Source organism: Encephalitozoon hellem, chromosome X (genome assembly GCF_000277815.2).
Source record: "Encephalitozoon hellem ATCC 50504 chromosome X, complete sequence".
NCBI lineage: Eukaryota > Fungi > Microsporidia > Unikaryonidae > Encephalitozoon > Encephalitozoon hellem.
In genome coordinates, this window is record NC_018479.1 from 52,585 (window position 1) to 79,036 (window position 26,452).

Sequence of the window (26,452 nt, forward strand, 5' to 3'; positions counted from 1 at the left end):
AACTCATACTTTATATGCCCGGCAGGTAGAGCCCAAGCATATTCCCTTAGAACTCGTCTAATTCAATGTAGGCATTATTTTCCACTGCCGTCTGGAATTTTCTGCTTAGGTATTTTAGGACGTAGAGCCACAATATAATTATAATGGCAACCAGGATTCCTGATACACTCGAGACCATACGGATGTCTGTTATATCCCATATTCCAGTCATCACTGTACACATCACAGACCCCAAGGACTTCCCAAGCTTTCCACAGAGCCCATCATAGACTGCCTTGTACTTTGCTCTGTATAAGGGATCTATCTGCATGGAAATGGCTTCCTTCGAGGCATCAGCCCCAAGATACTTCCCTATCTTCAGAAATGCATTCGTCACAAGCCCAAGAGTGTTTTCGAGAAAGAACATTGGCTCCCAGCCTTTGAAGAGTGACTTAAATAGCACATTTCCTCCGCCACACGCTCCTACATTGTAGAAAGCAACCAGGAACACAGAGAAGAATGAGAACACAACCACTATTATGGGGAGAGATGCCACGTACTTCCATCCACCTTTTTTGATCAGTGCAGAATATGGGGTGTTGACAACAATCAATAAAGATATGGCAATTATTATCTGTTCTATCCCATTATAAAAGTTCGAGAATGTTTCTTTTGAGTTATTCGTGTATTTGGCTCCTGCAGCTACCCCGCTCTTAAATGTTGCCTCTACCAGTGTAGAGGATACTCCGTAAAGCAGCACATTCAAAGATATCGCCAGTAGTAGCTTTGATCGAGATAAGGCCTTGCCGACTTCCTTCATCTTAATCTCCCTTTTGTCTTCATCCGGCGCCTTTGTCTTTTTGATGAGAAATACAGGTATAGGAAGGATTTTTCTCTCTATATACTTCTTCAGTCCCAGAACGCCAAGAACAGTAAAGGCCAACGCCAGTACTAGTACCCGAAATCCCGACTCTTTCGTCTCGAAGACAACACTATCTCTCCACCTGTTAAATATCAGCGTGAAAATCGCCGAGATGAAAATCGATATGGCATTTGATATGTTGTAAACCGATATGTACCTCTGGGACTGCCTTCTTGTCGACACCTCGTTGGTAAAAAGGTTGAAGAAATAGGACACTACCAAGGCGCCCCACATTTCTGAGCACAGAAAGAGGAATGAAGACGTCCACTCGTTGAAAACAAGGAACACAGGATACAAGAAGTGAATTCTAAGCGACTCCATTTTTCCATCCCCAAAGATGTCTCTTGCCCAATAGAAGTCCTTTTGTATGTATGATTTAAACGGCCACATGACTAGTCCAAAGAGGATGTAGCATGCAGAAAATAGTATTAAAGTGATGTCGAACATTTTGGACGGCGTAAAGAAGTTCAATCCCCGCTGGATTGCCCAAACAAAAAACAAAGAGCACGGCGGAAGAAAGATCGACTTGATGAAAAACATGGACATAGGGTCCTGCCTCCCCATGAGTACCATTTCTCTTAGATTTCCCATCACTGTATGAACAACTGTTATGGCTCCAAACAGAAATGATAAGTGCAAGACTCTGGACCATTCATTTTTCGCTATTCTTATGTGCTTGAAAATGCCGGTCTTCTTGTAGACCTCTTCTTCCAACTCCTCTTCTGTTTTGAAAAGGCAAGAATCCTTAGGGAACTCCAGCGGCTGAAGTACGCTCATTTAGGGTTGTGCAAGTTGGTGATAAAAATTGATTAAAAACAGAAAACTGCTGATAAAGAACGGGACTTATATTTTTATAAGGGAAGGGCCGTTTCTCCGGAATTACATACGTGGTAATTTAATTTGTCTTTTGAATAAGGATGACAGTTTTAACGATTTCATTTGTAGCTGGCCTTCTACCCACCTCTACAGTGCATTTACAAGGCAAGACCATGAGCTTCTAAGAATACTGTTAAATTTACAGCTTGTGTGCTTATACCCAGAAGGCAAAGCCATTTAAATTTATGAAATACCTATCCTACAAAATGACAGTGGAGCAACAAAAAGAGGTGCAGGGCATTTGCATCAATGAAAATCTATCAAACACGGAGGAGTGCAAGGGGAATGGGCCTGGGAAAACCTCTTCTGTTTTCAACAGTAAGGATGGGATTGGAAAAAGACAGATGAGCCTGGATGACATGTTTTCCAAAAAGAAGATCGTAACGGCTGCGGTGGCGAGTAAATCCCAGGAGTCAGATTGGGTTTGTGAAGGATGTGCTAAGCCGTGTGAATATTGCAGGCTAGAAGAGAAGATTGATCCAAGATGGAGAAGCCATCTAAGACATGAATTTGGAAAGGATTATTTCAGGGGAATCAAGAGGTTTCTCCATGAGAACAGAAATCATTTGCCACCGATCGACAAGATATTTACTTTTTCGAGCTTCTTCCCGTTGGAGGCTACAAAGGTTGTTATAATGGGCCAGGATCCCTACCACAACGACAATCAAGCGATGGGACTATCTTTCTCTGTTCCCATGGGCGTGCCTGTTCCGCCTAGCCTCAAGAACATATACTTGGAGATAAACTCTGATATCGAAGGATTTGAAATTCCCTCACATGGAGACCTGTCCAAGTGGGCCAAGAGAGGCGTGCTGCTGTTGAATGATGTTCTTACTGTTACAAAGAACAGACCAAACTCTCATGCAGGGATTGGGTGGAGAGAATTCACAAGTAGGATTCTCCAAACTATAAATGAAAAGTGTACTAATGTTGTATTTATGTTGTGGGGAAGGCATGCACAGGCAAAGGGCAAGTTCATCAACAGGAACAGGCACTTGGTACTAGCTTGCGGGCATCCAAGCCCTCTCAGTTCCAACCATTTTTTTGGGTGCAAGCATTTTTCCAAGGCCAATAAGTATCTTAAGGATCACGGCAAGTCTCCTATCGAATGGCAGGTATAGGACCGAGAATTGAATAAATAAAGTAAGCTTTTCAATTCATTCTAGTGGTAAGGCAGGGTGTGGCATAAGGAAGCTTCAGGGAGGCTAGCAATAGCAAGATAGACTAATTAATTTATTCAAGATCTTTCTTCCCGGAGAAAAGATCAAGATCAATTGGAGATGAAGTCTGAATAGATTGGTTGTATTTTCGGTTTAGATATAGAACCGAGAGTATCCAGACAGGCGATATTATCAGCCACATACCCAGAGTAATGGGTGCTGCAGCCCTTACATCGTTGTATCCCATCAAAGACCAAAACATTGCATAGAGAGACCCTATTGACTTTCCAAGCTTCCCACAAAGCCCATCATAGACAGCCTTCAGCTTAGGCCTGTATAGCGGATCAATTTGAAGTGAAATCGCCTCTTTTGAAATGTCGTAGAAGGCATATTTGGCTATTTTCATTCCGCTTACGCAGTAAATCCCTATATTGCATTCCAGATAGAAGTTCGGGGTATATCCTTTGACTAGAGATGAAAGAATCACACTTGTTCTTCCAGCCGGATAGTTTGGATAGTTGAAGAAAGCCGATCCAAATATCACTACAGAAGACACTAATGTAACCAGTGGCGGTACAATGGCCATAGTTATCCATCCGTGTGTCTGAACAAGGGTAGATATGGGTGTCAGCAATATTATTGCAACTAGGGCACCTACAACCCGCTGCTCTCCAGACACAATGGAGGCAGAGTATGCTCTCTTCTCCATGTTATAGGCATCTGCAGCAACGCTTATGCCGTTCTTCCATGAAGACTCAATGAGATTTGTACCTGCATAGTAGAAAAGAGCATTTAGGACCATGGCAACCAGGAACTTAGACTGTGCCATAAGCTTCAGACTTTCAGAGAACCCAGCAGAAGACTTCTTGCCCTTCTTCTTAACTCCCTCGGTCCTTATAAACAGCTGCTTCTTAAGAATAGTGTTTTCTGCGTATTTCTTCACCAAGTATGTGATGGCTATCATGACTCCAAATATAACAAAGAAGGAGTTTGTGACCCAGCTTGTAGTGGCATAGTCCCACTCTTTTACCTTCCTTGAATAGAATGACGTTGACTCCGATGACAGAAGGAGAAGAATGTTCGAAATAACATAAAACAGTGGCACCATTCTGGTCGACTGTCTGACAGTAAGCGCCTCGTTTGCAAACGAGAGGAACATGAACTGCACAACCAAAGATCCAAATAATTCTGCACATACATAGATAAAACTTGTTGTCCATTCGTTAAATATCAGGAAAATCGCAAAGAGAAATTCAAATCCTTTGTATGCCATCTTTTCATCTGCAAAGATGTCTCTTGAAAAGTAAAACTCTGGTTGGATGCTCCTTGAAAACGGAAGAAGCACAGCCCCCGTTAGGGTGTACAAAAGCGCAAATGCAAGCAATGTGTAGTCAAAGACCTTCGATATCGTCCTGGTCATTAGAAGCTTTTGCACAACACCCGTAGCTAGAATGGACATGGGAAGAACAAAGCATGTCTTGAGAAATGAAATGGCAACTGGTAGTTGCCGAGATAGGACAAAGGAATCCTTCATCACTCTTGAGAACGAGTATATGTAGGCCGAAGCTCCAAAAATAAATGCCAAGGAAATCCAAAGCTTCCATTCGCACCTTGCTATTCTAATTCTGCTTAGTGGCCACACTGTGGACGAATTTGCTTGTGCCTCAACCTCATCCTCTGTAAGAAGAGGTCTATTCCCGTCTACTGAAACAGAAGATCCAACTTCACTCATTCCTTTGGGGGTGAGATTTTCTTTTTTTATATAGGGGTGTAAAAATTTGCAGACCCTAGCAACTCTCCTCTGGGCTCCATTAAAATAGAGGATGCTCCTAAAAGCCGCGCATCCCTTTCCATTGCGTAACCACAGTTTCCCCATACTAGCAAATTGTACATTACACCATCTAGCAAAATTTACGGCCATCTATCTAATATGCCATACTAGGCCTATCTCTTCCAAATCAAACATGCAGAATTCAAATATTACAAGAAACGCTTTATTTCTCCGCTATGTCCTGTAGAATCTTATCAATTTCTTTTGCAGACAAGTAGCATAGATCTTTTCCTGCTCTCAAGTACCCCACCTCAATTTCAGAGCATCCAGTGTCTGCCCCAATGGATTCAAGCAGCGCCCCAATGGCTATCTCGAAGAGTTCTTTGTCCTCTATGTCCCTACGATAGCTCTTTTCAATAAACTTAGTCATCTTTCCATGCCTTTCTCCTGCCGCAGTTCCATAGCAAGGATACGAAATCCCTGACATATCTGTTTGATAGATAGTTGCTTTCTCTCCATCGAAGCCAAATATTGATGCATTGAATGCAGCCGACCTTTCTTCAGAGCTCTGAATAAGCTTCTGGATCTTATCTGCAAAAGACCTGCACAGGATATCGGGCGTCACCTCCGTTCCAAATGAGAAGGTCTTCCTGTTTGCAACCATCTTGATCCTCTTCACAACATAGTCAATGTCTCCAGGAAGCCCGGTAATCGCCACGTAGCACTTCTCAGACACCTTGTAGAAGCTTGTGGAGTCCGATTCCTCAAGCTTGTCGCGGGGGGCTTTCTTCGATGCGCAGACTATCATGCTCTTAGATTTAACAGTCACAACAGGCAGGGCATTGTTCACCGCCTCCAAGCCATACTCGATTTGCAGCAATTTCCCATCACTATTGAAGATGTTTGAAATCTCCTCCTGTGTTGTCATTTAGGGATTCCATATATTTCATAATTCTATAGACCTTATCATGAGCAAAATAAACCTTGCTGGGAAAGCCGTTTGTGTCACTGGCGGGAGTAGAGGCCTTGGCCTAGAGATTGTAAAGGAGCTTGCAAAAAGGGGCTCCTACGTTCATGTGATCGGAAGGTCTCCCCAGTCCTTTGACCATGAAAACATAAGGTATTACCAAATAGATCTCCTAAGGGAAAAGCCCGATATTGCAATTCCATTCGACATTGTAATATCCAATCTTGGAACAAGTGTTGGAAACAAGACATTTGACGACATGGAGTACACTGAGGTGGTGGACATGCTGAAGTTGAATGTGGAGCTACACCTATGGCTGCTCAAGAACACTAGGTACAAGAAGTTTGTTTTTGTGAACTCCATACTGTCACAGCAAGGCCTCCCAGGATACTCCATGTACTGTGCATCCAAGTCATTCATCCACACACTGAACCAATCGCTGAGGAGAGAAGGAAAAGACACAATGATCATCTATCCTTACAAGATAAACACCTCATTGTTCAGAGAAGTCAGAGACGTCTGGACACTCGATGCAAACTATGTGGCTGTGAGGCTTTTGAATGACATAGAAAACGGTGTTAGAGAGGACTTTGTACCCTGGATATTCAAGCCCATTACCTTGCTATCAAAGATGGTTCCTATGTTTGTTCAAGATGCTCTTTCCAGCCTTGTGAAGAGAGTATTTTACAGCCCAGAAAAAAAGAATAAGTAAACTGTGTTTTCATTCAATACACCAACGGCCACTGTAAAAGCTTTAAAGTCAAATATAGCCGTACCTCCATATTTTTCTATGAGTGTCTGGAGAATATATGGCCCCATATCCTCTGAATGTTTGTCCATATCCATCCTTTTGATCAGGAAGGTAATCTGTTGTGTAGAGAATCCTGAGGCTTGCTGACTTTGAGGTGTGCTCCTTTCTTGTGATGTTGAACAGAAACGGAGGTTTTGTCCTTTTCTTCAGGACATCCTCCCAGCTTATCCCCTCAAAAAATGGATGCTTTCTGATAGCCTCTGCATCTTCTTCCACATATCCAAGCCTGTTTCTAGGAGATGCAACCAGCAGCTTTGATATCAAGTCTCTGGCATGCTTGTCAAAGAACTCCGGAAATCTAATCCTATTCATCCTAATTCTTGCAATGACAGAGTCCATATCTGGTGCTGCAAATGGTGTTATGCCTCCAAGCATGTGGTATAACACTATCCCCATGGACCAGTAGTCTGATACCGGCTCTAGCTCTCCATTGTCTGCATAATCCATCGATGCATACTCTATGTTATGCTCAATATCCCCAACCACACAGTCTATCTTGTTCAAAAAGTCGTATTTCAGTTTTATATGTCCGTCATCTCCTATCATCATGTTCTTTGGAGATAGAAATCCATAGGTGAGCCCCTTCGAATGTAGATGTTGTATTGCCAGAAGTATTTCTGCCATATAGAACCTAGACACTTTTGCTGAAAATCTCCCCTCGGAACTGATCAGGCTAGAAAGGTGGTTTTGGGATTGCTCAGAAACCAGGAACAGATGCTCATAGTCCTGAAATCCGCATATGGTGTTGATGAGAAAAGGATGTCTTATCCGAGATCTGACGTAATACTCGTTATGTACCATGTCGCACTCACCGTAGTCTATTATCTTCTTTTTCTTCATTACACGAAGGCTATAGAGTCTCCCAACGCTTTTCCCAACCTCTATAAACACAAGAAACTCTTCCCAAAACGGTCCAAGACCTGTCTTTTCAATGCACATTATATCCTCCTTTTCTATCATTTTGATGGGTATGTATGTCGATTTTGAAGATATTAGGATTTGGAAAGCTGGCCTATGGACATCCTCAGGGCCCTGAGTCTCCAGAAAATAAAGATTTTTATTTTATACTTTAACGCTCCTAAATAAGTGCCTTAATGCCCAAACCAAATACATATCCAAGGATAGAGCCTTCCTCCTTCACATCTTTGCCCTGAAGATCCCTGTCCATTATCTCCTTTGCCCTCTCAAAGTCTTTTTGCCTCTTCTCATCGATCCGGTTGATCCTTTCTCTATATCTTTTCTCTACATTCCAAGAGAAGAGATTTCTTTGTACAAATATTTTCTTTTGAACTCTTTCGTAAGCACTGTAAAAGTCCTTTCCAAGATACGATTTTAACGTGCCCCTAAAATCTTCTATTCTGGTAAAGTAAAGGTTGTGGAGAAAGTTCAGAAGGTCCAACAGCCCTCTTTCAGGGCTTCCTGGCCATTTATCGAGCTTCAGAATGTTGTCGTCAAAGTCCTCATGGTACTCGTCCTCCCTTGTTGAAATTACCACAACTTTTTCCAGGGGCCTGTTTAGGTGCTTGCTGCTAAACATTTTCTTATCTTTACAATAGACCTTGTAGGAGATGCACCCATAGGGATCTATTCTATGCAGTAGATGTCTACTAAAGCTGACTGGTGATTCTGAGGCATGGACTAGCTCGTATAGATGGGCAGAGTGGAAAAGAAAGAGATCTGTAAATGCTCTTTTGGTCACCAGGAAATCAAAGCTAAAAAACGAAAACTTCTTTTTCACAAGAAAATCCTCGCAATCAAATATAATGGTTGGTTTAGGCTGCTCCTGTGGCGGTAGAATGGGGATACCCGTGTCTTTTTCTCTTGCAAAGCTGTATACTTTTTTCTTGAACCGTCTAATATACCCTACGATACTCTGGTCCTTCGAACCATCTGGCCTTCCAAGAATGGCTACTGCCGCCCCCAGAGACAAGATCGATGATGTTATGTAAGGAAACCTTCGTTCTTCCATTTTACTCTTGAGTTCCTGAAGAAACTTCTTTAACGCCATCAAGGGCTTGTAACCTTCACAATCATCTTCTGAAGAGTATCCCCACTCTATTCATGAAATGCACCAAGGACGTCTTGAAGCTCCCAACGGCGCCTTTGATTTCCCTTTCAAAATGCCTCAATGCCTCTTTTTCGGTCATCTCCAGCTTTAGCCTAGCTCTTGCAAACGAAATGGTCTTGTCGAGGTCAAGTTGAAATATCTTGTTCCGGGCCAGAATACACCACAACACAAAGATCTTTTTCGACGACCTCCTTATCTGGAGAAATACCTCCTGTGACTTTGCAAGAAAGTTCTGGTAGGCCATCTCGTCATTTGCTAGATAATCGCATATGGGACTTGCAATCGTTATTCTAGGTGAGATATACTTCGGATCATTGCCAAACACATAGCTGAAATCAACATGAAAGAACCTTCCATCCCTGGAAATCATCATATTACCCGGGTTTCTGTCTCCAACTCCCATTACATAACACGCAACTGAGTACCCACAGACAGTGTCTACAAACACCTTTTTCTTTTCGGGACCCTGGACACCGCCAGAGCACTCCTCTTCTTCTATATATCGTTCCAGATCTCCTCTTTTTCTGATTTTTGTAAAGTCTGTTCCATCCACCACCTCTACAATCCCTTCCTCTCTACTCAGCGGTATAACTTTATATGTAACCAGGTCCATTCCTATCAATCTTGATATGTACCTTATTGTTTCAAGCACAAATAGGTCTTTAGTAAGGTCATCCCCCTTCTTGTATATGATCCGAGAAATGCCCTTATCCGTATCCATAGGCACAAGAATTGGAAACGTTGATGATGGGAATATCTTAATTTCTTCGAAGACTATTTCTTTCACTACCACTCTTGGGTCGAACAGCGAAGTGTATTTTGTGCTCCTTATCCTTGGATGAAGGCACAACGTACCATGCAGCTTATATTCTCTTACTTTTCTTTTCCTTGACGATTTGTGCGACGTCATGCCATAAATTCTTCTTATCTCATCAATCAGGGCCATTTGCTCCTCCAGCATTCCCAGCATTCCATATTTAGCATCAAGCACTAAGAAGCTGTCTACAACGTCTTCATACCTGTCCCTTGTTCTGGCACATCCCTCGCGAAGTTCAAACCTAGTCTTCCAGAACCTACTTATCTGGTGATCGGCAGACAGCTTTCCTTCTAGATCTGCCCCTTCAAAAGAAGGAAAGTACATGTATAAGCTGTCTACTTCCTGCAAGCACAAATATCTTGCAGCCATATTTTCTGTCTCCTTATCCTTGCCTTCCAAAAGCTTTGAGACGCTTTCAGCAAACGAAGAGACACGTTCTTCCTCCATTTTGGGTCTGAAAGTGTTGCAACGCCGTTCTCTCATTGCTTTGTATTTCCAGAGTGTTTTGGTACCTTTAGTATATATCAGTATCTGAAACAATATCCGTTGGGTACGACTATTTCAATTATTGGCCTAAGTCCCCCATGAAACTTGAGCCGGGAACAGTCGAAGCTCTTTACAACAGCCAGACCAGCAATCCGCTGTACAAGAGTCCAATCCTCCAGATCACATCTCTAGGAAAGTTATCTGTCGCTATTGGAGATAAGCAAAGATATCGAGTCAATCTGTCTGACGGTGTGAACTACATGAAGGGGATTTTCTCCAGTGAGCTCACACCTCACTTTGAGAAGGGGCTTGTGAGTAAATATAGCCTGATCAGGCCTGGAAGATTCAGCGTAAGGTCAAAAGACGGCAGTGTATACATATACATCCAGGAGATTCAGGAGTATGAGGACTGTAATGTCGAGATAGGAAAGCCCGTAAACATAAGCACCGGCAATGCGTCTTTCAGCGACAACCAACCCAGCCCCGGGAATCTAAAACGAGTAGAAGTAAATCAGCAGCATTGGAAGCAGGCTGATGAGGAAGATAAAAAAAGAGTAAAGAGGGATTCCAATTGCGATGGGGAATTTACAGCAATAAACATGCTGAATCCGTTCCACAACAAGTGGGTTATAAAGGGAAGGGTAGTGGTGAAGGGCGATATAAGAAGATTCACTAACCAGAAAGGCGAAGGAAAAGTATTCAACTTTGAGCTTTCAGATGGGACTGCGCAAGTGAAGATAATATGCTTTTCTGATTGTGTTGATATATTTTTTCCGATAGTGGAGGTTGGGAAAGTGTACACTGTCACAAAGGGGACAGTAAAGATGGCAAACAAGCAGTACTCCACAAACCCGTTTGATTATGAAATAATTTTGGACAAGAATTCTGAGGTTAGGTGTGCAGCCGATGATGGATCGCCTCGATACTTTTTCAATTTTACTAAAATCTCTGATATATCGCTTGGAAGTGCCTACTGCGATGTAATTGGAGTTGTTAAGGAAGCATATGGCCCTTCGACCGTGATGGTCAGAAGCACGCAAAACGAGCTTCTTAAGAGAGATGTTGTTCTTGTTGATGAAAGCGGGAGTGTAAGATTAACCCTGTGGGGGCAGAAGGCTGAGATCGATATCGAGGAGGGGGTAGTTATTGGGCTGAAGTCTATCAAGGTCAGCGAATTTAATGGGATCTCGATATCAACCACAGGAGGGTCGCAGGTTGTGGTAAATCCCGATATTTCTGAAGCACACGAGCTTGCTGGATGGTATCAGTCGATTGGAAAGAACATGCAGGTGACTCTCCCGCGAAAAGAAGAAAAAAGGAGGCTAGTACAGGAAGTCAAGGAAAATGAGCTGGCCTATTCGACCATCCAAGGGACTGTAATGTTCTTAAAGGAAGATGCTCTATGGTATGCGTCATGCAAAGGCGAGGGATGCAATAAGAAGGTCATGATAGAGGAGGGTGGAAACTACAGGTGCGAGAGATGCAACATGACATACGAGGATTGTAACTACAGGTACATGGTCACAATGCATCTTGGAGACTTTACTGGGCAGATATGGGTGAGTCTCTTTGACGAGGCTGCAACGGGATTCTTCGGAATATCTGCTAAGGAGATGAAAGAGATGAGCGAGGAGTCTCCTGCTGAGCTACAGGCACTAATTAGGAGGATGTGCTTCAGAGAATGTTTGTTCAGAATCAAGTCGAAGCAGGATAACTATAACGATGAGCTTAGAATGAGGTACAGTGGATTGAGCGTGAGTGCCTTGGATATTTTGAAGGAGTCAAAGAGGCTTCTCGATGTGATTGAGAAGGCATAGTATGAAAATAAAATCATGTTGGAGCTCAAACATATTTTAGTCTGTGTATAGCTGTCCCATATGCAATACAAAGGCATCAATAGAATGACAAGAGAAAAGATACTTAGCTCGGAGGAGTTCAAGAGCATGAGATCGTTTACAGAATCAGATGTGGTTGAGAGTATCTGCACCTTGGATTCCATAGGAGGTCTGGTCAGGGGTGTGCCCCACAGATTTCTATGTCTTGTCCAGAAAATGGGCGCAATTTCCATGAAGGAGGAGGCTATTGCCATAAGTCTAGAGAATCTAAGGCCTACTGAACCCAGGATTGAGGATTCTTCGATGAAGAAGTTTCGTGGCAATGTCTGTCTCATAGCAGCCTCTCTCTTGTACCTGAGGCTTTCCAAGAGGTTTGACGATTACAGGTCTCTGACGAAATCATTTCTTATGGACTTCAGAAAGATACCTGTCATTGACAGCCAGAACAATAGGACATTCATGTATCTTGATGTCCTTGCTGACGATTTGCTCAACAAAAATAGGATATTCAATGTTCATCTAGGCGGGGCCAACAGAACTTCCTGAGTGATTCTCTTTAAGTTTTTATTGCGTCGATGCAGTTGGAGTAGGTGGTTTAATATGGCTTCATATTTTCTGGACAACTCTCTCTCCATTGAGGACAGTAGAGATGGACTCTTTCTGGTGGTTGGTCATTGCAGAAATAATTTTCTCTCCATAGGACCCAGCTACAGGGGAAGAGAGTATGGAAGAGATGTACCCAAATGGCTCGAAGTGGTCCAGGGCCGACTCAAAGTAAATATCCTCTTCTAAGATATCCATGGTATCAAGATCATCGCTTGCATCAAGATAATCTTCTTCTTCTGAATCTACCGAAGACATGGCAGCGTCTTCGTTTTCCTTCATCTGATTTCTGAGCTTTATAGCTGCAGGGAGTGTGGTGATTGTTGACACAAGAACCTTGTTGAGGTTGTGGATGTCGAGCTCCGGAAGAGTTCCGTCCTGAAGTCTGCAAATCGTGCCCACGAACAGGGTGCATATCTTCTTGTCATGAACCCTCTTGAACCTGCTTTTCTGCTCAAAGAATTTTTCAAAGAACGTTTGGAAGTACTTCTGCATTCTAAGAATTTGGATGGTTTCACTTGGCCTCAGAATAAAACAATTCATTACAACTTCAAGTGCATATACCATTGCTGCGCTACTCTCGTCAATACTGTCGCTAGACATTGCAACAGAAATGAAGAAAGACAACCTTGAAGGGTCCTTGCAAAGAACTTCGTTTCCTATGTTCAAAATTATCGATTCGATAATTCGGCATCCACTTATAAACTCCTCGTCAGAAAGATTCTCCTCGTTGCATAAACAGAAGTTTGAAATTAAAGAGTAGATGCTTCCCAGTATGTTTGAATCAATAATGCTTGTTTTTCCATATGTTATGAAGTTGTCAATCAGGTTAGCCACTTCTTCGGAATATATTCCTACCTCGTCTGCAGGGAGATTCAATATCATCTGCAGAAGGCCCCACATGGATCCTTCTATCTCCTTGATCATGAAGACATAGGCATTGAGTATGTCCAGGGCCTCGTGGTAGAAGTCTGATTTTTCCTCCTTTAGAATGAAGGACAGTACATCATATGAGTTCATGTATGAATGTCTAAGTGTGGGTGATCTTTGATTGAGCGATAGAACAAGATTCTCCATGCTTCTAAGGAAGCCTGAAACGACCAACAGCTTGTTTTCCCCCTCATCGCTTTCATTCATCAGATGCGACAGGGTGATTCTTGATATTGAGCGGACAAGTTCCGGTGCATACTTCGATATTTCGTCAGGATAGTATCCGATAATCGAGTCGAGCAATATTGTAAGAGACTCAAAGTCATATATGTTTGAGAGGCTTAGTATGGACTCTACTGTTTCTGGGATCAGCTCCTTGAATTTCTCAGAGGCCATTTCGTTAAACAAGAAGAATGACATGGCAAGAGTGCCTTCCACCTTGAGCACCTTGTGATCAGACTTCATAAGTTTGTGTACACTGTCCAATGCCTCGAATACTATGGTGTTGATGGGAAGGTCCTCTTGTATTTCCGACAGGAAGTAGCAGGCCTGAGACTTTAGGGCCAGCGAGTTTCCACAGAGGGAGGGAATCACATGGTTCACCATAACATACACAACCACGCTCCTAGCCTTCCTCAGCAGTGTCGACTTTATCTTTGCTAACAGGAAGAGAGATCCATATGCTAACCTTATATTGTCAGGCGTCGGGCTTTCTTTGCACTTCCCGAGAACAGAGACAAGGTAGTTAATGATACCCTGGAAGGTCTCTTCCTTCTGCTTGACCTTCGATATGATATCGCAAAACAGTATACTAAGGCTGTTTCTTAGGTCATTTCCAAAGAAGCTGTATTTCTCCCTCAAGTATTTATCGGGATCGTTCTCAATGTCGTCCTCTTCCGAATCAGACAGAGAGTACACTGGCAGAATGTATCCAGAAATAAGATAAAACAGATCAGGCTCCATGTAACGAAAAAACTCTGAGTTCGATGTTAGAAGTACAAAAAAGTCTATGGCATACAGCTCAATGTCCGTGGTCTCCTCCGATCTTTCTTGGATGATCTTGATGAATGTTGTGTATATCATCTGGAATCTGTTGATGTCGGTAATGTACTCGGTGAGTTCGTTGTTTTTGTAGAATCTCTTGATTCCCTTGCTGCAGGCCTTGTACATAAAGTATGCTGCCCATTTTCTGCTTTCAAGTAGATTCTCATCAGTACCTCTCAGATTCAAAATCCGGAGCGACAAGTTGAATGCATATGAAAAAGTGCCTATTGCGGAAAGGAAGTCGGGAATCGAGTAGTAACAGTAGGATTTCGCTAGCACAACCATCCCAATCTTAACCATCCCATAGTTCCCCGCCTCTAGAAACTCGTACACCTTCTCAAGGACATCCTTTCCTGCAGTATTGTACATCAACCCCAGAACTTGTTCAAGATTATACTTTATCTTCTCTGCATCGAATATCTTCTCGTACATATTCAACGCAGTAAAAACGCTGTTTGTGTCAGCGCTTTTCATAAGCTCGGACGCCTTCTGGAATAGCCCATTCAACTCATTCAACTTCTCCGTATTGAAGATATGCACAATAATTGCATCGTATGCCACTCTTGTTATCTCGTCTCCATACAAAAACAAATCCAGTATGTTTTCTATAAGATATTTCCGAACTTCAGAATACGTGCTGTCCTTCCATTGCTTGATTATTGCATTCTTGAAGTAGATCGTTGCTATTCTCTTCAGTATGGCATCAGAATCTTTCATGCATGTGTGCGGAAGAGACATCACAAACTCCGGATCCCTCTCTAAATTCATCAGCATAGACTCCGCCGCATTTCTCTTTCCAAGATCAATATCAATCGTCTGCAGAAATATTTGGCGTGTTTCTTCTCTCATGAGGGCATCCCAGATATTTTTTGAAAAATTTTTGGAATCTCTCTTCCCAGTCTCCATACAAAAAGAAGATTCACAGCTATTCGAAATATCTTTATTGACTCTTCTCAGCCATGATGGTCGAATCAATCATGATAATCGAGGCTGCTCCGTCGAGGGACGCCTTGATCATATTCTTCTTGACCTCAAGGGGCTCGTATATACCAAGATCCCTCATGTCTTGGACTCCTCCAATGCTGACTCCTTGATAGGCAGATCCATTGGCATGTCTTTTTCGGAGGTCCTGAATTACGCTGATGGTGTCAAACCCAAAGTTCCTGGCCAAAAGGAGAGGAATCTTCTCAAACGCCTGTCCCACGGCCTTTGCAACAAACACCTTCTTGTTTCCATATTCCATCGACTTCTCTCTAACGGCTTTGGATAGTTCCATTTCAACAGATCCTCCCCCACAAACAGCCTTTCTAGTCTTTAGGGCAGTCCTGACAACACATATTGCATCGTGGACAGCCCTTTCAATCTCCTCAAGAACCTCTTGCCCAGGCCCCCGAAGTATTATGGTGCATGCCTGCATCCCTCCCCCTTCAAAATAGTTGTATCTGAGCTTTCCCAGCTGTCTTTCCTCAAAGAGCTCACACGACCCCAGACTGCCTTCCAAGTAATCCGTAGATCCAAGTATTCTTCCTCCACACGATCCAACCACCCTGCTGAGATCATCCTTCGAAACTCTTCCTGCACAGAATATTCCATGCCTTGCAAAGTATTGTGTAGCATAGTCCCCTATAGATAGCGAGCTCAAAACCACATTCGCCCCACTGTCTATTATCTCATCTAGCTTCCGCCTGATAATAGCCCATTCTGCGTCAACAACCTTTTGATATTCCTCAACACCGCCAACCCTTATCTCTGCATTATCACGCTCACTTTTCCACTCAAGTTCCACATTCAAACACACAATCTTTGGGTTTTCAATTCTTTTTGGCTGTTGCTCATATCCTGCATAAGTAAAGCACTTCTCAAATGCAATACCGTTCACAGCAATCGAATCCCCTATGCTTCCTCCTTGCACCTTCTTTATTCCAATAGACTCCATGTTATCTGTCTTTGCCTGCCTTACTGTATCAACTATCATCCGTGAAAAGTACTTCTTTTCATGCCTGATATTCTTGGAGGTAACACAAGTCTCAGCCATCTTGTAAAGCATTTCGTCATCAACCTCCATACTTATTTTCTCCACATGCCCAATACACACCGCCCTAAGCTCAGAAAGACACTCTCTGATGGATTCAAGATCAAAATTGTCCTTGATAAGCGACTTCAGACAGCTTAATATCTCTGCAGTTAGAACCACAACACTGGTCGTCCCGTCCCCAACCTCGCTGTCCTGCGACTCAGACAGCCCAACTAGAAGCTTCCCTACAGGATGCTTTACTTTCATGTGTTTGAGTATCGTTGCCCCGTCATTCGTTACCACAATTTCCTTCCCTGCGAACAGTTTGTCCATCCCATAGGGCCCTAGCGTGCTTTCCAGGAACTCGGCTATCTTAGTGCACACGTCTATGTTCGATACCACCTGAAGCTTTCCCTCCCGAGGATCCGCTATCTTCTCTGTCTGTACAAAAAGCTGGTTCATATCTGGGCCTAAAATTTTTATGCTCGATAAAGGTTCAGAAGAAAAGTACCTCACCAACTACGAGCCCAGGACATATCCTAAAAGAGCTAGGAAAGAAACGTGTGAGCAGATCTCTCTCATAGCACCTAGAAGACGCGGCTCTCTTTTCAGAATCGATCTCCCAAAAGTCATGGAGGAAAGGGAGTACTTTACATTTTCCAGATTTCTCAATAGATTCATCAGGTGAGACTTTCTATACAAAGTGCTTTTATTTACAGGTTCACATATCGATTCTGCTGCCATATACAATGGTCTTCAGATATTCTCTATCGCAATATCTCATATTCTCAGTGCAGAGAAGCAGATCCTTCAGCCCAAACTGGCTACTCCTACTTGCCATTTCCATATGGAACCTTACCAGCTCAGAATCTCCTTCGGAAATTAGAGCAAGGTCAGCTGCCTCCCGAGCCACGCATCTTTTACAGTAAACAACCTTGGTGTCCTCCATCAGAGAGTGCTTCTTACCCTCCTCAATCGTAAGTATTAGCCTGCTGTTCCCTGTCTTCTTAATATTCCTTAGGAAGTGGATATTTTTGATTAGATAGGTTCTGCTTTCTTGGGACTTCTCAGATAGCATCTCGCGGATCTTCTCATTATTTTCCTTAGGTCCAGCCGATATCACAGAAGTTATCTCTATCTTCTCTTCAATCATATGTATTGCATCGTCACAGGCAATTACAAGTGTATAGTCGAATGGGTATCTGGCTATTTCGCACAGGATGTCTGCATATCCACTTTTAGTGTCTGGAAGCGAATTCGAGTAGAACAAGTCTACATCGCTTGAAATCATGTCTTTTAAAAGGCCTATGTCTGTGTCCATTATACTGCTCCACATATCCTTAGTGCTATCATTACATGTCTTGCCATACAAAATCGGGAACAACACATTCTCCACATATTCCTTGTAGATCCTAAAAGAAAGATGCACTCCATATATATCAAAGAAGACCTTACTTTTCTTATTAAACACCGTGTTGAGAAATTCATAGATCTCCCTTTTCCTTGCATGCCGCCTGTCAATGCTTCTTTCTTCCTCTAGCGCCTTCTTATGCCTGCATATCTCATCAAGTGGTGCATGCCCAACTATCAATTCAAGAAGCCTCTCCTCAGACCTTTCTAGACTCCTAGATTCCTCAGCCTCAAACTTCTCTGTAAACTCGCAGTTGAATGTGTACTCCTTGTAAAAGTTTGTTCCTGAATTTGACACTAGTATGATCGAGTATGCAGCACTGTCCATCTGCTGCTTTAAGGCTCTATATACGTCCTTATCAAACCGGTCGCATCCGTAAACAATAACATCATTTCCATAATAGTTGCAATTTGACAGAATCTGTTGGTAGTTCTTATCTTCGAGACTTGTGCAAATAAACCTTCTTGCCTTAAGAAGCTCAGAGACATTGCCTCCATGGGCAAAGCCGTTCTTGTTGTGACGAAGAACCCAGTCTGTGCTCGTAAGCATATGTCTTATAGGGCACATGTACTTCATTCTCTTCCACTTTTCAATCTCGTCAGATAGTTCCTCTATAATCCTACTGACGAGAGAAGCCTTTTCGTCAGCAGTTGATATTTCTATTTTTATGGACTCAAGCCTGAGCACAGATGCATTATACTCGTTCTTCATGTCCTCGATTCTGCCCTCAATGTCACTAAGCTTCTTTTCTTCTTCCTCAATCTTCTCTCTGTTTCTCAAGATGCTACCACCAAGCACTGCTATCTCCTCCTCCATCGGCAATATCTCCTCCACAATCTTGGCATATTTGCACCTTGCTATCACCCACATAAAAAGAGACCCACAAGCCTTGCTTGCATTCTGTGCTTTCTCGTAAGTAAACAGCGGATCAGATATCAGCTCTTCGAGGGCACTGGGAATGGCAGTGCTTCTGCAGTTCAGAACCTTCGAGACAAAGTCTTCTCTCTTCATAAACTGGATCAGTCGCCTCCATTCAATCCTTTCTGCGTTTCCCTTGGCCGCTCCTTCCACCAACCAGAACACCGCCTCAATAGTATTTCTGATTATTTCAGGAGGATTTATCATCACCTTTATCTCAGACAGACTGCTTTTAGGAAGCTCCTCAATGCTTCTCCTTGACTCTTCCAGCAGTGCTTTGGCTATCTCTAGCCTTTTATCTATCATCTCTTGCTTCTTCTGGTTTATCTTCAGTGCTTCTTCCATTTCTTTTTTCCTATTTCCAACAACATTCTTCTCATCTTCTAATTGTTTCTGAGAGCTAATGATCTTCTCAAGCTGCTTGTCCAGCTTCAAGTCAAGCTCCTCCAGATCCTTCTTCTTCCGAGATGACTCAGATCCCAATGCCCATGCCTCTTTTCTGAACTCTTCAATCTTTCCTAATCCTCCAATCAGAAACTCCTTCCTTTTAGCTTCCTTTTCTCGGAGCACCTTGCAAATCCGGACAAAGCTCTCTACAAATCCAATAGACTTGCAGAAAAAGCTTGTTGTTATAACATTCGGGTGAAGACACGAAGGGGGATGCCCGTCTTCCTCAACATTCATTATCAAAGGAGATGTCTCAATCAATGCTCCAATGCTTTCAGAATCAATGCAGATCCCAACCTCAGGAACAAGACATCTTCTCCATACATCTTCCAGAGATATGTTCTCATTGGCAACCATATTATAAACTTTGAGTAGGTCTACAGAATAATAGGTAGCCCTTGCCAACTTAAACACCATGCACCGGCTAAGTATACTTCTTCCAAGAGAATGTCCATTTTCTACGAGGAATGCTGTTTGCCCATCAATCTTCTTTTCATCCGAGCTCCCAACTACTTTTACGTTTATCTTCATCCGCCTCATACATTCTTTTATCACCCAGTGCTTTCCAGACATCTTAGGTCCTTCAATCACAACGTTGTATCCTCTATGAAGAATCGACCCTATATATGAGACATCACTACTCTCCCCAGCCTTCCTAAACTTCCCTGTCTCAAGATCAAACTCAATCTCATCAACCTTTCTTCCAAATATCCTCTGTATCTCATCCCGTAGGCGCACACACTCTCCAAAGTAAATCTTCGATTCAAAGTACATTAGGCTCGCAATGTCTTCTTCTCCAATGCACAAGTCTCTTAATGTCCTAATGAACCCTATAGCCTTCCCGAGAGAGACCCCAAGACTTCTGTAGGCAAACAGCACAGTTTCTAAAATCTTCATAGTGTCCCCAAAATGCCTTGTATCTCTGAATCTCTTTCTGATCTCTTCCCCAAATAAAAATGATATGTTCCTTGGCGCCTCTACAAATATGGATCTCATATTCCTTTTCAATCTTTCTGCCGCTGTATTGCAAACTGCATCCTCCCCTCTCTTCTCATCAATCCCACAGATCAGAACCATGTTTTTTATTTCCAGCTCCCCGACTCTTCCATACTCATTATATTCCCTAACCACCTCTACTAGGTTTTCATTTGTACAGTCAAATCCTTCAATGTAAACCACAGATCTTACATCGTGCACCTTCTCTCCGTTCATCCTCTTTATCTTATCTTCCCCTAGAATTCTTTCCATTCTCGAGGCCTCCAGCACCTTTCCTTCAATCACAGTGACGTCATCGGAAAAAACCTCTTCAACCAAAGATCTTTTTCCAACACCCTCCTCTCCTCTTATGAAGAAAGCCCTTCTTCCATCGCTTGATAGTGCCTCAATACTCCCTGCATAAAAGCTTTGCTCCTCCGTTGAAGTCAGTTTCCTAAATGGAAATCCCTGAACCTTACTCCCATCATACTTTATGTCTTTCTCGGAATCGCTAGCGTCTCGTTCACTTAATGCAGAGGAAGGCTCGCCCTCCTCCATGTATATAAGAAATACCCTAGTCAATGTTGCAGGCGTTAGCTTCTCCGTGGACGTGCTTTCAAACACAAACCTATAGTGATCTGGAATCATGATTCTTTCTCCAGAGCTTAAGCACAGCAGTCTGTTTTCATCCAGTATCGAATTGAAATCCTCAATCCAAAAAGACTCCACAATCCCGTCAAATACAAACCAGCACTCCTCCTTTCTGTGCATGTTTCTCCTTAGGTCTCGGACGAACTTGCTGTCCCTCCACTCCCCAGTGAGGTCGTCACGCCACCCAAACACTCTTCCCATGTTCTTTGGGTTGTAATAGAAACATATGGCCTTCCTTACATCTCGGACCATTCTTATCAATCTGCTTTTCCCAACACCGTTTCTCCCCACAATAAGAACACCTCTTCCGCTTTCAAATCCGTACATCGCCATGTCCTTGTACGAAAGATTTACACCTACCTCCGTTCCAAAGGCCTTCTTCATCTCCTTAACAAACACGGCCTTATCTTTCCTTAGAAGACATGCCATGTAGAAGTAGACAATCGACTTCATAATCTCAAACTCTCCACTTTTCCTTGCAATCACTCGGATTGCTCTTAGCCCAAAGTCATAATGCTCTTGCTTACTTGCACTTGCCTCCACTTTGCACATTAGTTGGTATATCTTTTCAGAAATCTCCCCACAGTAGTGATCGATGATATCCTTCGTGTCAGGCACGTCAATCCTTATTTCCCCAAACACTCCCCTTAGACTTATGGGAAGTTGGTATCGCCCCTTATACCCTATGTTCATTGTGAGGAAGAACTTCGTCTTGTTCCTATTCGAAAGAATAAGCTCTGTGGCTCCGCTCATTATCTCCGAGCTTAGCCTGTTAAACTCGTCAAAGCATAGGTAGGATCCGGTTAGAACCCCAGCCTCAATAACATTCCGAAGCGTCACTAGCTCACATCCCTCATTGCAACAGAATACAAAAACAGGCCTTCCAACAAGTCTACAGTAGTACTTCACCGACTCCGTCTTTCCTGTCCCGCTTCTTCCATACAGAATCACGCCACACAAACTCCTTAGTGAGACAACTATGCTTGAAATCACACGGCACACTAAGGATGTAAATACAATGTCTGTCGGCGGATAATACTCAAAGCCATATTCTGTCTTTTCAATGGAATCCATGTAAACCACCCCATCTACCATAACCGGCTTTGGATACAGCCGGCTCACTCCATTGGGATGCTTCTTCATTTCTCTCTCAAGCATCCTAAGCTTCGGCGTCATCTTGCAGTCCTTCATGCTGAAGTACTTGAATTCAGTAACCAGGTCCAAAATAATTGATGGACATCCCTCCTTTATGTCTTCCAGGCTTTCATAGAACCAAGACTTAAGGGTATTCCTAATCTCTTCCGAAAGCATCCTAACAAAGCCTCCAATGCTTTGGTCAATCGGGATCTGCTTCCGCAGCATTACCCGTTCTCCGCAGCTTTCAAACCCTATAACATTCCCGTTCTTGTCTATGACAGACCCTATATTAAACATCATCCTCACTATCTCTTTATAGTAAGACCTACTGTTCAATGCCTTGATAAGATCGTCATCAGAAACAAGGTAAAGCCTGGGTGTTTCCTCTCTGCATCTTTTGAGAAATGCCTTGAGTCCTCTTGTCGTGTCGTCAAGGTTCTTCTTAATGTCTAGGAACTTGTCTTCGTGGGCCAGGAGTGTCTCTAGCTCAACATACTCATTTTGGGCAACTCCTGAAGATCTCGGCCCAAATAAGCTATCAGAGAACTTTTGTCTTATCATTGAGTATCTCTTAGACTCAAACTCTAGCATTTCAGCAGAGAAGACGTTTGCAAACCCTAGTATTCCTTTCTGTACCTCTTCAATGCAGGACAGAAGGTCAAGGCATCTGCTCATTAGTAGCTTAACACCATTAAGCTCTTCAAAGAGAAAGTGTTTCTTGTTGAATCTTGATATTGAATCATGCTCCACTAAAAGCTTGTTGACCTTATCCATAGCATCGTCCACGTTTGATACAACCAGCTGCTCCCCAACAGCAATCCGTGTCTCAAGCCTCATTAAAGATACCTCTGCCCTAACCTTCTCTATGTATCTCTCAACCTCATATTCCATCCTCGAATCCATAAGCTTCTCTTCTATTTCCTCCTTGTTGAACAGAAAGAAGAACTGTTTCATTTCCATCTCCACGTCAAAGTACTTTTTCTTTACATAGAAACTTCTTACATGCTGCAAATAACTCGACGCCAGCACATAATGCCTTATCTTGTTCAAAAACTCTTTGTAGTATCCTGCACAAGACTTGTCCACATCAATAGATTTTAGAAATGAGGTGATCTCGTGAATGTCTACATTGCATACCCTCTGGGACTCATATTCCTTAAGAGATGCCCCAAGTTTAGTGAAGTTGCTCCATTCGTTATCTAGCACATCTATCTTCTCACTAAGGTTGCTGGAAATCATTGGAAGCTCCACAATCTTAAGGACCTTGTTGAAGCTTCCAATCCTCTCATCAAGCTCCCTTTGCTTGGCTTTGAGTGACTTAAACACAGGCCAGAACATAAGCTCATCCTTCTCTCTGGTTATGTCGTCTATCTTTTCTTCAAGAATCCTTGCCTCCTCAACCAAAGATTTCCGCATCAGCTTCAGAGAATCAAATGGAACTTCATTCAAAAAGGCATTCAAAACCTCCTTGCTTGCTTTCAAAGATGCATCTTTTTCTTTCCTGAGAAGTTCAATTGATATCCCTGGCTTTCTCATTCCATGTTCAGATACAGCTTTATTTAGCTCTTCAAGAGTTTTGAATTCATTAGAGTTCAAATACTCACTAACCTCTATCATCTGAGATACTTCGCTTACTAGATCGCATTCCTCAACGCCTCTTTTTGGCCACATAGCGTCATCAGCACTGGTCTTCCTTGATGTCAGCATTTCGTAGACTCTGGAGTTTTCTATGTCTACAAACCTCTGAACCTCGTCGCATGCCGCTTCCAACAGCTTTATATGCTCAGAAGCATCCATGCAGTGCTCAAAAACAAAGAAGGGAATCATGTTCTTCACTAGCATCTCGACACTTCTGCAGGAGTCTTTAATCTTCGTGAATCTTTCGTACAACCCTGAGGGAAGCTCAGAAACAAAAACAGCCTCTAGGGTTTCTAAACAAGTGCTGTACTTCGTCCTAACGGCTTCAATTATGCTTTCCACCCGTGCCTTTGCCTCGTCATCAGGATTGAACCTCAGAAGAATCTCATCAAAGAAGTATCCGCTCTCAGAGGGAAATATTCTATCTAGAATCTTAAAGTACTCGGAAAGAGGCGGCTCGAACAAGCCCACCAAGTCACAACACTCTCCAGTGCTCTTTATCCGCCCTCCCTTAATTCGATGTCTCGAGATAAAGAAGTTGCTGTCATCCGCCTTAAGTGCCTCAAGCACAGACTCGAGATACTGCAAGAACACTCTACCCATCGATCTGTTTATCCCCCGTATTACAATACTCTTCTCGTAAAACTTGAAGAATTCCAGGTAAGCCTTCGATTCAAGCGAAAACACCATTCTTTTCTGGATCTGCTTCGAAAACACTGCCCTCATCTCCTCTCTTGCTACCTTCATCACAAAGAATCTGTAGGAATATACTCTGCTCTCAAGCTCTCCTATTTTATTCATGAGCGCATCTATCTCTCTTGTTTCTTTCACATCCTTCCACCTAAGCTCTAAGATATTTTCCATGGATGCAAACACCGCATCTACTTCTCCGTAGAACAGATCCATATCGCTGTACATATCCTCTAATATCATGTTGATCGTATTGCACCCATCGTAAAGCTTTGCGTAGGCAGATTTGATTTTGGATGCTAAGAACGCTGCTTCCCGCACTTCCTGAGTAATCCTATGTGTACTATCTTCCAGCTCCACAATCACTAGATACTCTTCTAACCTCTTTAGAACAGTGGGTCCAAGTGAAACCTTGAACTTTCTGCCACCACCTACCCTATGAATTCTTACCACTCTCTCAGAGAAAAACCCGTCCGAAAGTACCCAGCTACTCCATTCGTCTATTACATCATCTGTTTGCCTTTCCACGTAGTTCCTTGTCTTTCTAATCTCAGATAGATGCACCATTCCGTCGTTCACCTCTCCAAAAAACAGCCTCAAAACCCTATCTACTTCCGTAAGCAAGTCACGGAGTATGAGGATATTTGGCACTTTGCTGCAGCAGTCTTCACAAAGAGATGAAAAGCCTACATTTACAATGGAGTTCAAGTACCTGATAATCATCATTCTACTGTTGAGCGTTCTTCTCGAAAATGTGTCAAAGGAATTGAAGAAACGGAACATCTCCATGATCTTGCACAATTTTGAAAACCTTTCTCCATCCTCCTCCCCAAGTAGTACAGACAAAACTTCACTATCACTTTCCCCTAAAAGAGCTAGCCCAGCCTCATTCACCCTTTCAAAAACTGCATTGAGGACGTCCGAAGCAAATATCTCCTGGCTGTGGAACGAAATCTGCGATCTGATTTCGGGATCAAAAATATCTTTTGCCATCCACGCTACCACAGGCTCGTCACTTGGATCCCCCACTTCTAGTACAGTCTCCTGTAGTAACACTCTGTGCTCTGCTTCACAATCCTTGTCCTTAAGACCTTCAGGCAAGTCAAAAAGGACCTTACCAAGTCTCTTGAATGACCAGGTAAAGAGAACAACTCGTTTGATGCCCTCAAATTCGGCATAGAACCGTTCTAGGCGCTCTCTTCCTCGGAACTCGTAGAATAATGACGATTCAAAGGATCCTACTTCGGACTCTTCTTCCTCCATAGAGGTTGAAAGTGAGGACATCCCCTCTATGCAACGTATAAGTAGCTCATCAAAACATTCTATTAGCCCTATAGACATGTGCTCGTTCACATGGTCCATTATTAACCCGACCAAGCGGTCCATTTGGACCAAAATTAGCTTTCTAGCCATTTTTGATTGCTTCCCAATACTCTTGCTGATCATCTCTATAGCATTTATAGTACAATCCTTAAATTCGTATAAACTCTTTGGAAAGTAGATCCCGCTGAAGTCTATGTCTTCATAGAACCCGTAGAGCCTTTTCCCAAGCTCAAAGTACTTGTCTGAAGACAATAAGCTGTCCAATGTTGTTACAATAACAAACCTCCCACTTTTCCTCAAGACATCATGAGCAAATCTAAATACTTCATACTCTCGGAATTCTCTTATATAGCACATAGACATATAGAATCTGCACCAGAAATCCTTTTCTTCACAAAAGCCGTCTCGAGTAGACCCTGTAGACTCATACAGCCTTCTTATGCAGCTAACCCATTGCTCTCCACTCCTATGGATAAGGTCCATTTCACACTTCGAAAGTAGTTTTTCTGGATCAAGCCCATTCTTAAGATCGTTGGCATACTTCTCATAGATCTTGGAAACATCCTGCGTTTCCATGTTCAGACATGGTCTTGCACTGCTAGCTTTCTTGTTTAGCGCTCTGGCCAAGTGGCTGGCATGATGCCCTAGCAGCCTAAGCGTCCCGCCCATCGAAATGGGCATTGCCTCTTTCTTGGCCCTAGATATTATTGATGGTATTATGAAGCTAGACATTGCGTCTATCATGAACTCATGCGAGCCCTTGAAAATTAGAAAGCCATCTTCCCGATGCTTAATCATGCAATCAGCATCACCTGGAACCTCACCTCTATACAAGCTTGCTCGACCGTTGATGTCGATTACACATTCGCACGGGCTTTCAAGAGACTTCAACTTCTCTCCAATTCTATTGATTTCCTTGTAAAGTGTATTGTTTATGTCCATTGGAGGGTGTGTGATGACCAGATATGAGGACCTTAAG

The 26,452-nt window shown here is 42.9% G+C and overlaps 13 protein-coding genes across 13 annotated transcripts; 4 read left to right on the forward strand and 9 right to left on the reverse strand.

The window, feature by feature from the left end:
* Positions 1-46: 46 nt before the first annotated feature.
* EHEL_100520 (ATP/ADP translocase) lies at positions 47-1,678 on the reverse strand (the record flags this gene model as incomplete). Its single annotated transcript, XM_003888077.1, has 1 exon — positions 47-1,678. One exon carries the CDS (start codon positions 1,676-1,678, stop codon positions 47-49), a length of 1,632 nt encoding a protein of 543 aa, XP_003888126.1.
* A 284-nt stretch (positions 1,679-1,962) lies between these two features.
* Positions 1,963-2,898, forward strand: EHEL_100530 (uracil-DNA glycosylase; the record flags this gene model as incomplete). The annotated part of the gene is made up of 1 exon (XM_003888078.2): positions 1,963-2,898. The coding sequence occupies one exon, from the start codon at positions 1,963-1,965 to the stop codon at positions 2,896-2,898; it is 936 nt and encodes a 311-aa protein (XP_003888127.2).
* A 112-nt stretch (positions 2,899-3,010) lies between these two features.
* EHEL_100540 (ATP/ADP translocase) lies at positions 3,011-4,669 on the reverse strand (the record flags this gene model as incomplete). The annotated part of the gene is made up of 1 exon (XM_003888079.1): positions 3,011-4,669. One exon carries the CDS (start codon positions 4,667-4,669, stop codon positions 3,011-3,013), a length of 1,659 nt encoding a protein of 552 aa, XP_003888128.1.
* A 262-nt stretch (positions 4,670-4,931) lies between these two features.
* Positions 4,932-5,636, reverse strand: EHEL_100550 (20S proteasome subunit alpha; the record flags this gene model as incomplete). Its single annotated transcript, XM_003888080.1, has 1 exon — positions 4,932-5,636. The coding sequence occupies one exon, from the start codon at positions 5,634-5,636 to the stop codon at positions 4,932-4,934; it is 705 nt and encodes a 234-aa protein (XP_003888129.1).
* A 40-nt stretch (positions 5,637-5,676) lies between these two features.
* Positions 5,677-6,387, forward strand: EHEL_100560 (putative short chain dehydrogenase; the record flags this gene model as incomplete). Its single annotated transcript, XM_003888081.1, has 1 exon — positions 5,677-6,387. One exon carries the CDS (start codon positions 5,677-5,679, stop codon positions 6,385-6,387), a length of 711 nt encoding a protein of 236 aa, XP_003888130.1.
* Positions 6,388-6,435: 48 nt separating this feature from the next.
* On the reverse strand, positions 6,436-7,446 carry EHEL_100570 (AGC serine/threonine kinase; the record flags this gene model as incomplete). Its single annotated transcript, XM_003888082.1, has 1 exon — positions 6,436-7,446. The coding sequence occupies one exon, from the start codon at positions 7,444-7,446 to the stop codon at positions 6,436-6,438; it is 1,011 nt and encodes a 336-aa protein (XP_003888131.1).
* Positions 7,447-7,564: 118 nt separating this feature from the next.
* EHEL_100580 (putative TFIIF-interacting CTD phosphatase) lies at positions 7,565-8,494 on the reverse strand (the record flags this gene model as incomplete). The annotated part of the gene is made up of 1 exon (XM_003888083.1): positions 7,565-8,494. The coding sequence occupies one exon, from the start codon at positions 8,492-8,494 to the stop codon at positions 7,565-7,567; it is 930 nt and encodes a 309-aa protein (XP_003888132.1).
* Positions 8,495-8,516: 22 nt separating this feature from the next.
* Positions 8,517-9,854, reverse strand: EHEL_100590 (phosphoinositide 3-kinase; the record flags this gene model as incomplete). The annotated part of the gene is made up of 1 exon (XM_003888084.1): positions 8,517-9,854. The coding sequence occupies one exon, from the start codon at positions 9,852-9,854 to the stop codon at positions 8,517-8,519; it is 1,338 nt and encodes a 445-aa protein (XP_003888133.1).
* A 101-nt stretch (positions 9,855-9,955) lies between these two features.
* EHEL_100600 (replication factor A protein 1) lies at positions 9,956-11,674 on the forward strand (the record flags this gene model as incomplete). Its single annotated transcript, XM_003888085.1, has 1 exon — positions 9,956-11,674. One exon carries the CDS (start codon positions 9,956-9,958, stop codon positions 11,672-11,674), a length of 1,719 nt encoding a protein of 572 aa, XP_003888134.1.
* Positions 11,675-11,734: 60 nt separating this feature from the next.
* On the forward strand, positions 11,735-12,238 carry EHEL_100610 (uncharacterized protein; the record flags this gene model as incomplete). The annotated part of the gene is made up of 1 exon (XM_003888086.1): positions 11,735-12,238. One exon carries the CDS (start codon positions 11,735-11,737, stop codon positions 12,236-12,238), a length of 504 nt encoding a protein of 167 aa, XP_003888135.1.
* Positions 12,239-12,298: 60 nt separating this feature from the next.
* On the reverse strand, positions 12,299-15,118 carry EHEL_100620 (importin; the record flags this gene model as incomplete). Its single annotated transcript, XM_003888087.1, has 1 exon — positions 12,299-15,118. One exon carries the CDS (start codon positions 15,116-15,118, stop codon positions 12,299-12,301), a length of 2,820 nt encoding a protein of 939 aa, XP_003888136.1.
* Positions 15,119-15,209: 91 nt separating this feature from the next.
* EHEL_100630 (T-complex protein 1 subunit eta) lies at positions 15,210-16,745 on the reverse strand (the record flags this gene model as incomplete). Its single annotated transcript, XM_003888088.1, has 1 exon — positions 15,210-16,745. The coding sequence occupies one exon, from the start codon at positions 16,743-16,745 to the stop codon at positions 15,210-15,212; it is 1,536 nt and encodes a 511-aa protein (XP_003888137.1).
* A 259-nt stretch (positions 16,746-17,004) lies between these two features.
* Positions 17,005-26,415, reverse strand: EHEL_100640 (dynein heavy chain; the record flags this gene model as incomplete). The annotated part of the gene is made up of 1 exon (XM_003888089.1): positions 17,005-26,415. One exon carries the CDS (start codon positions 26,413-26,415, stop codon positions 17,005-17,007), a length of 9,411 nt encoding a protein of 3,136 aa, XP_003888138.1.
* Between the last annotated feature and the right edge of the window lie 37 nt (positions 26,416-26,452).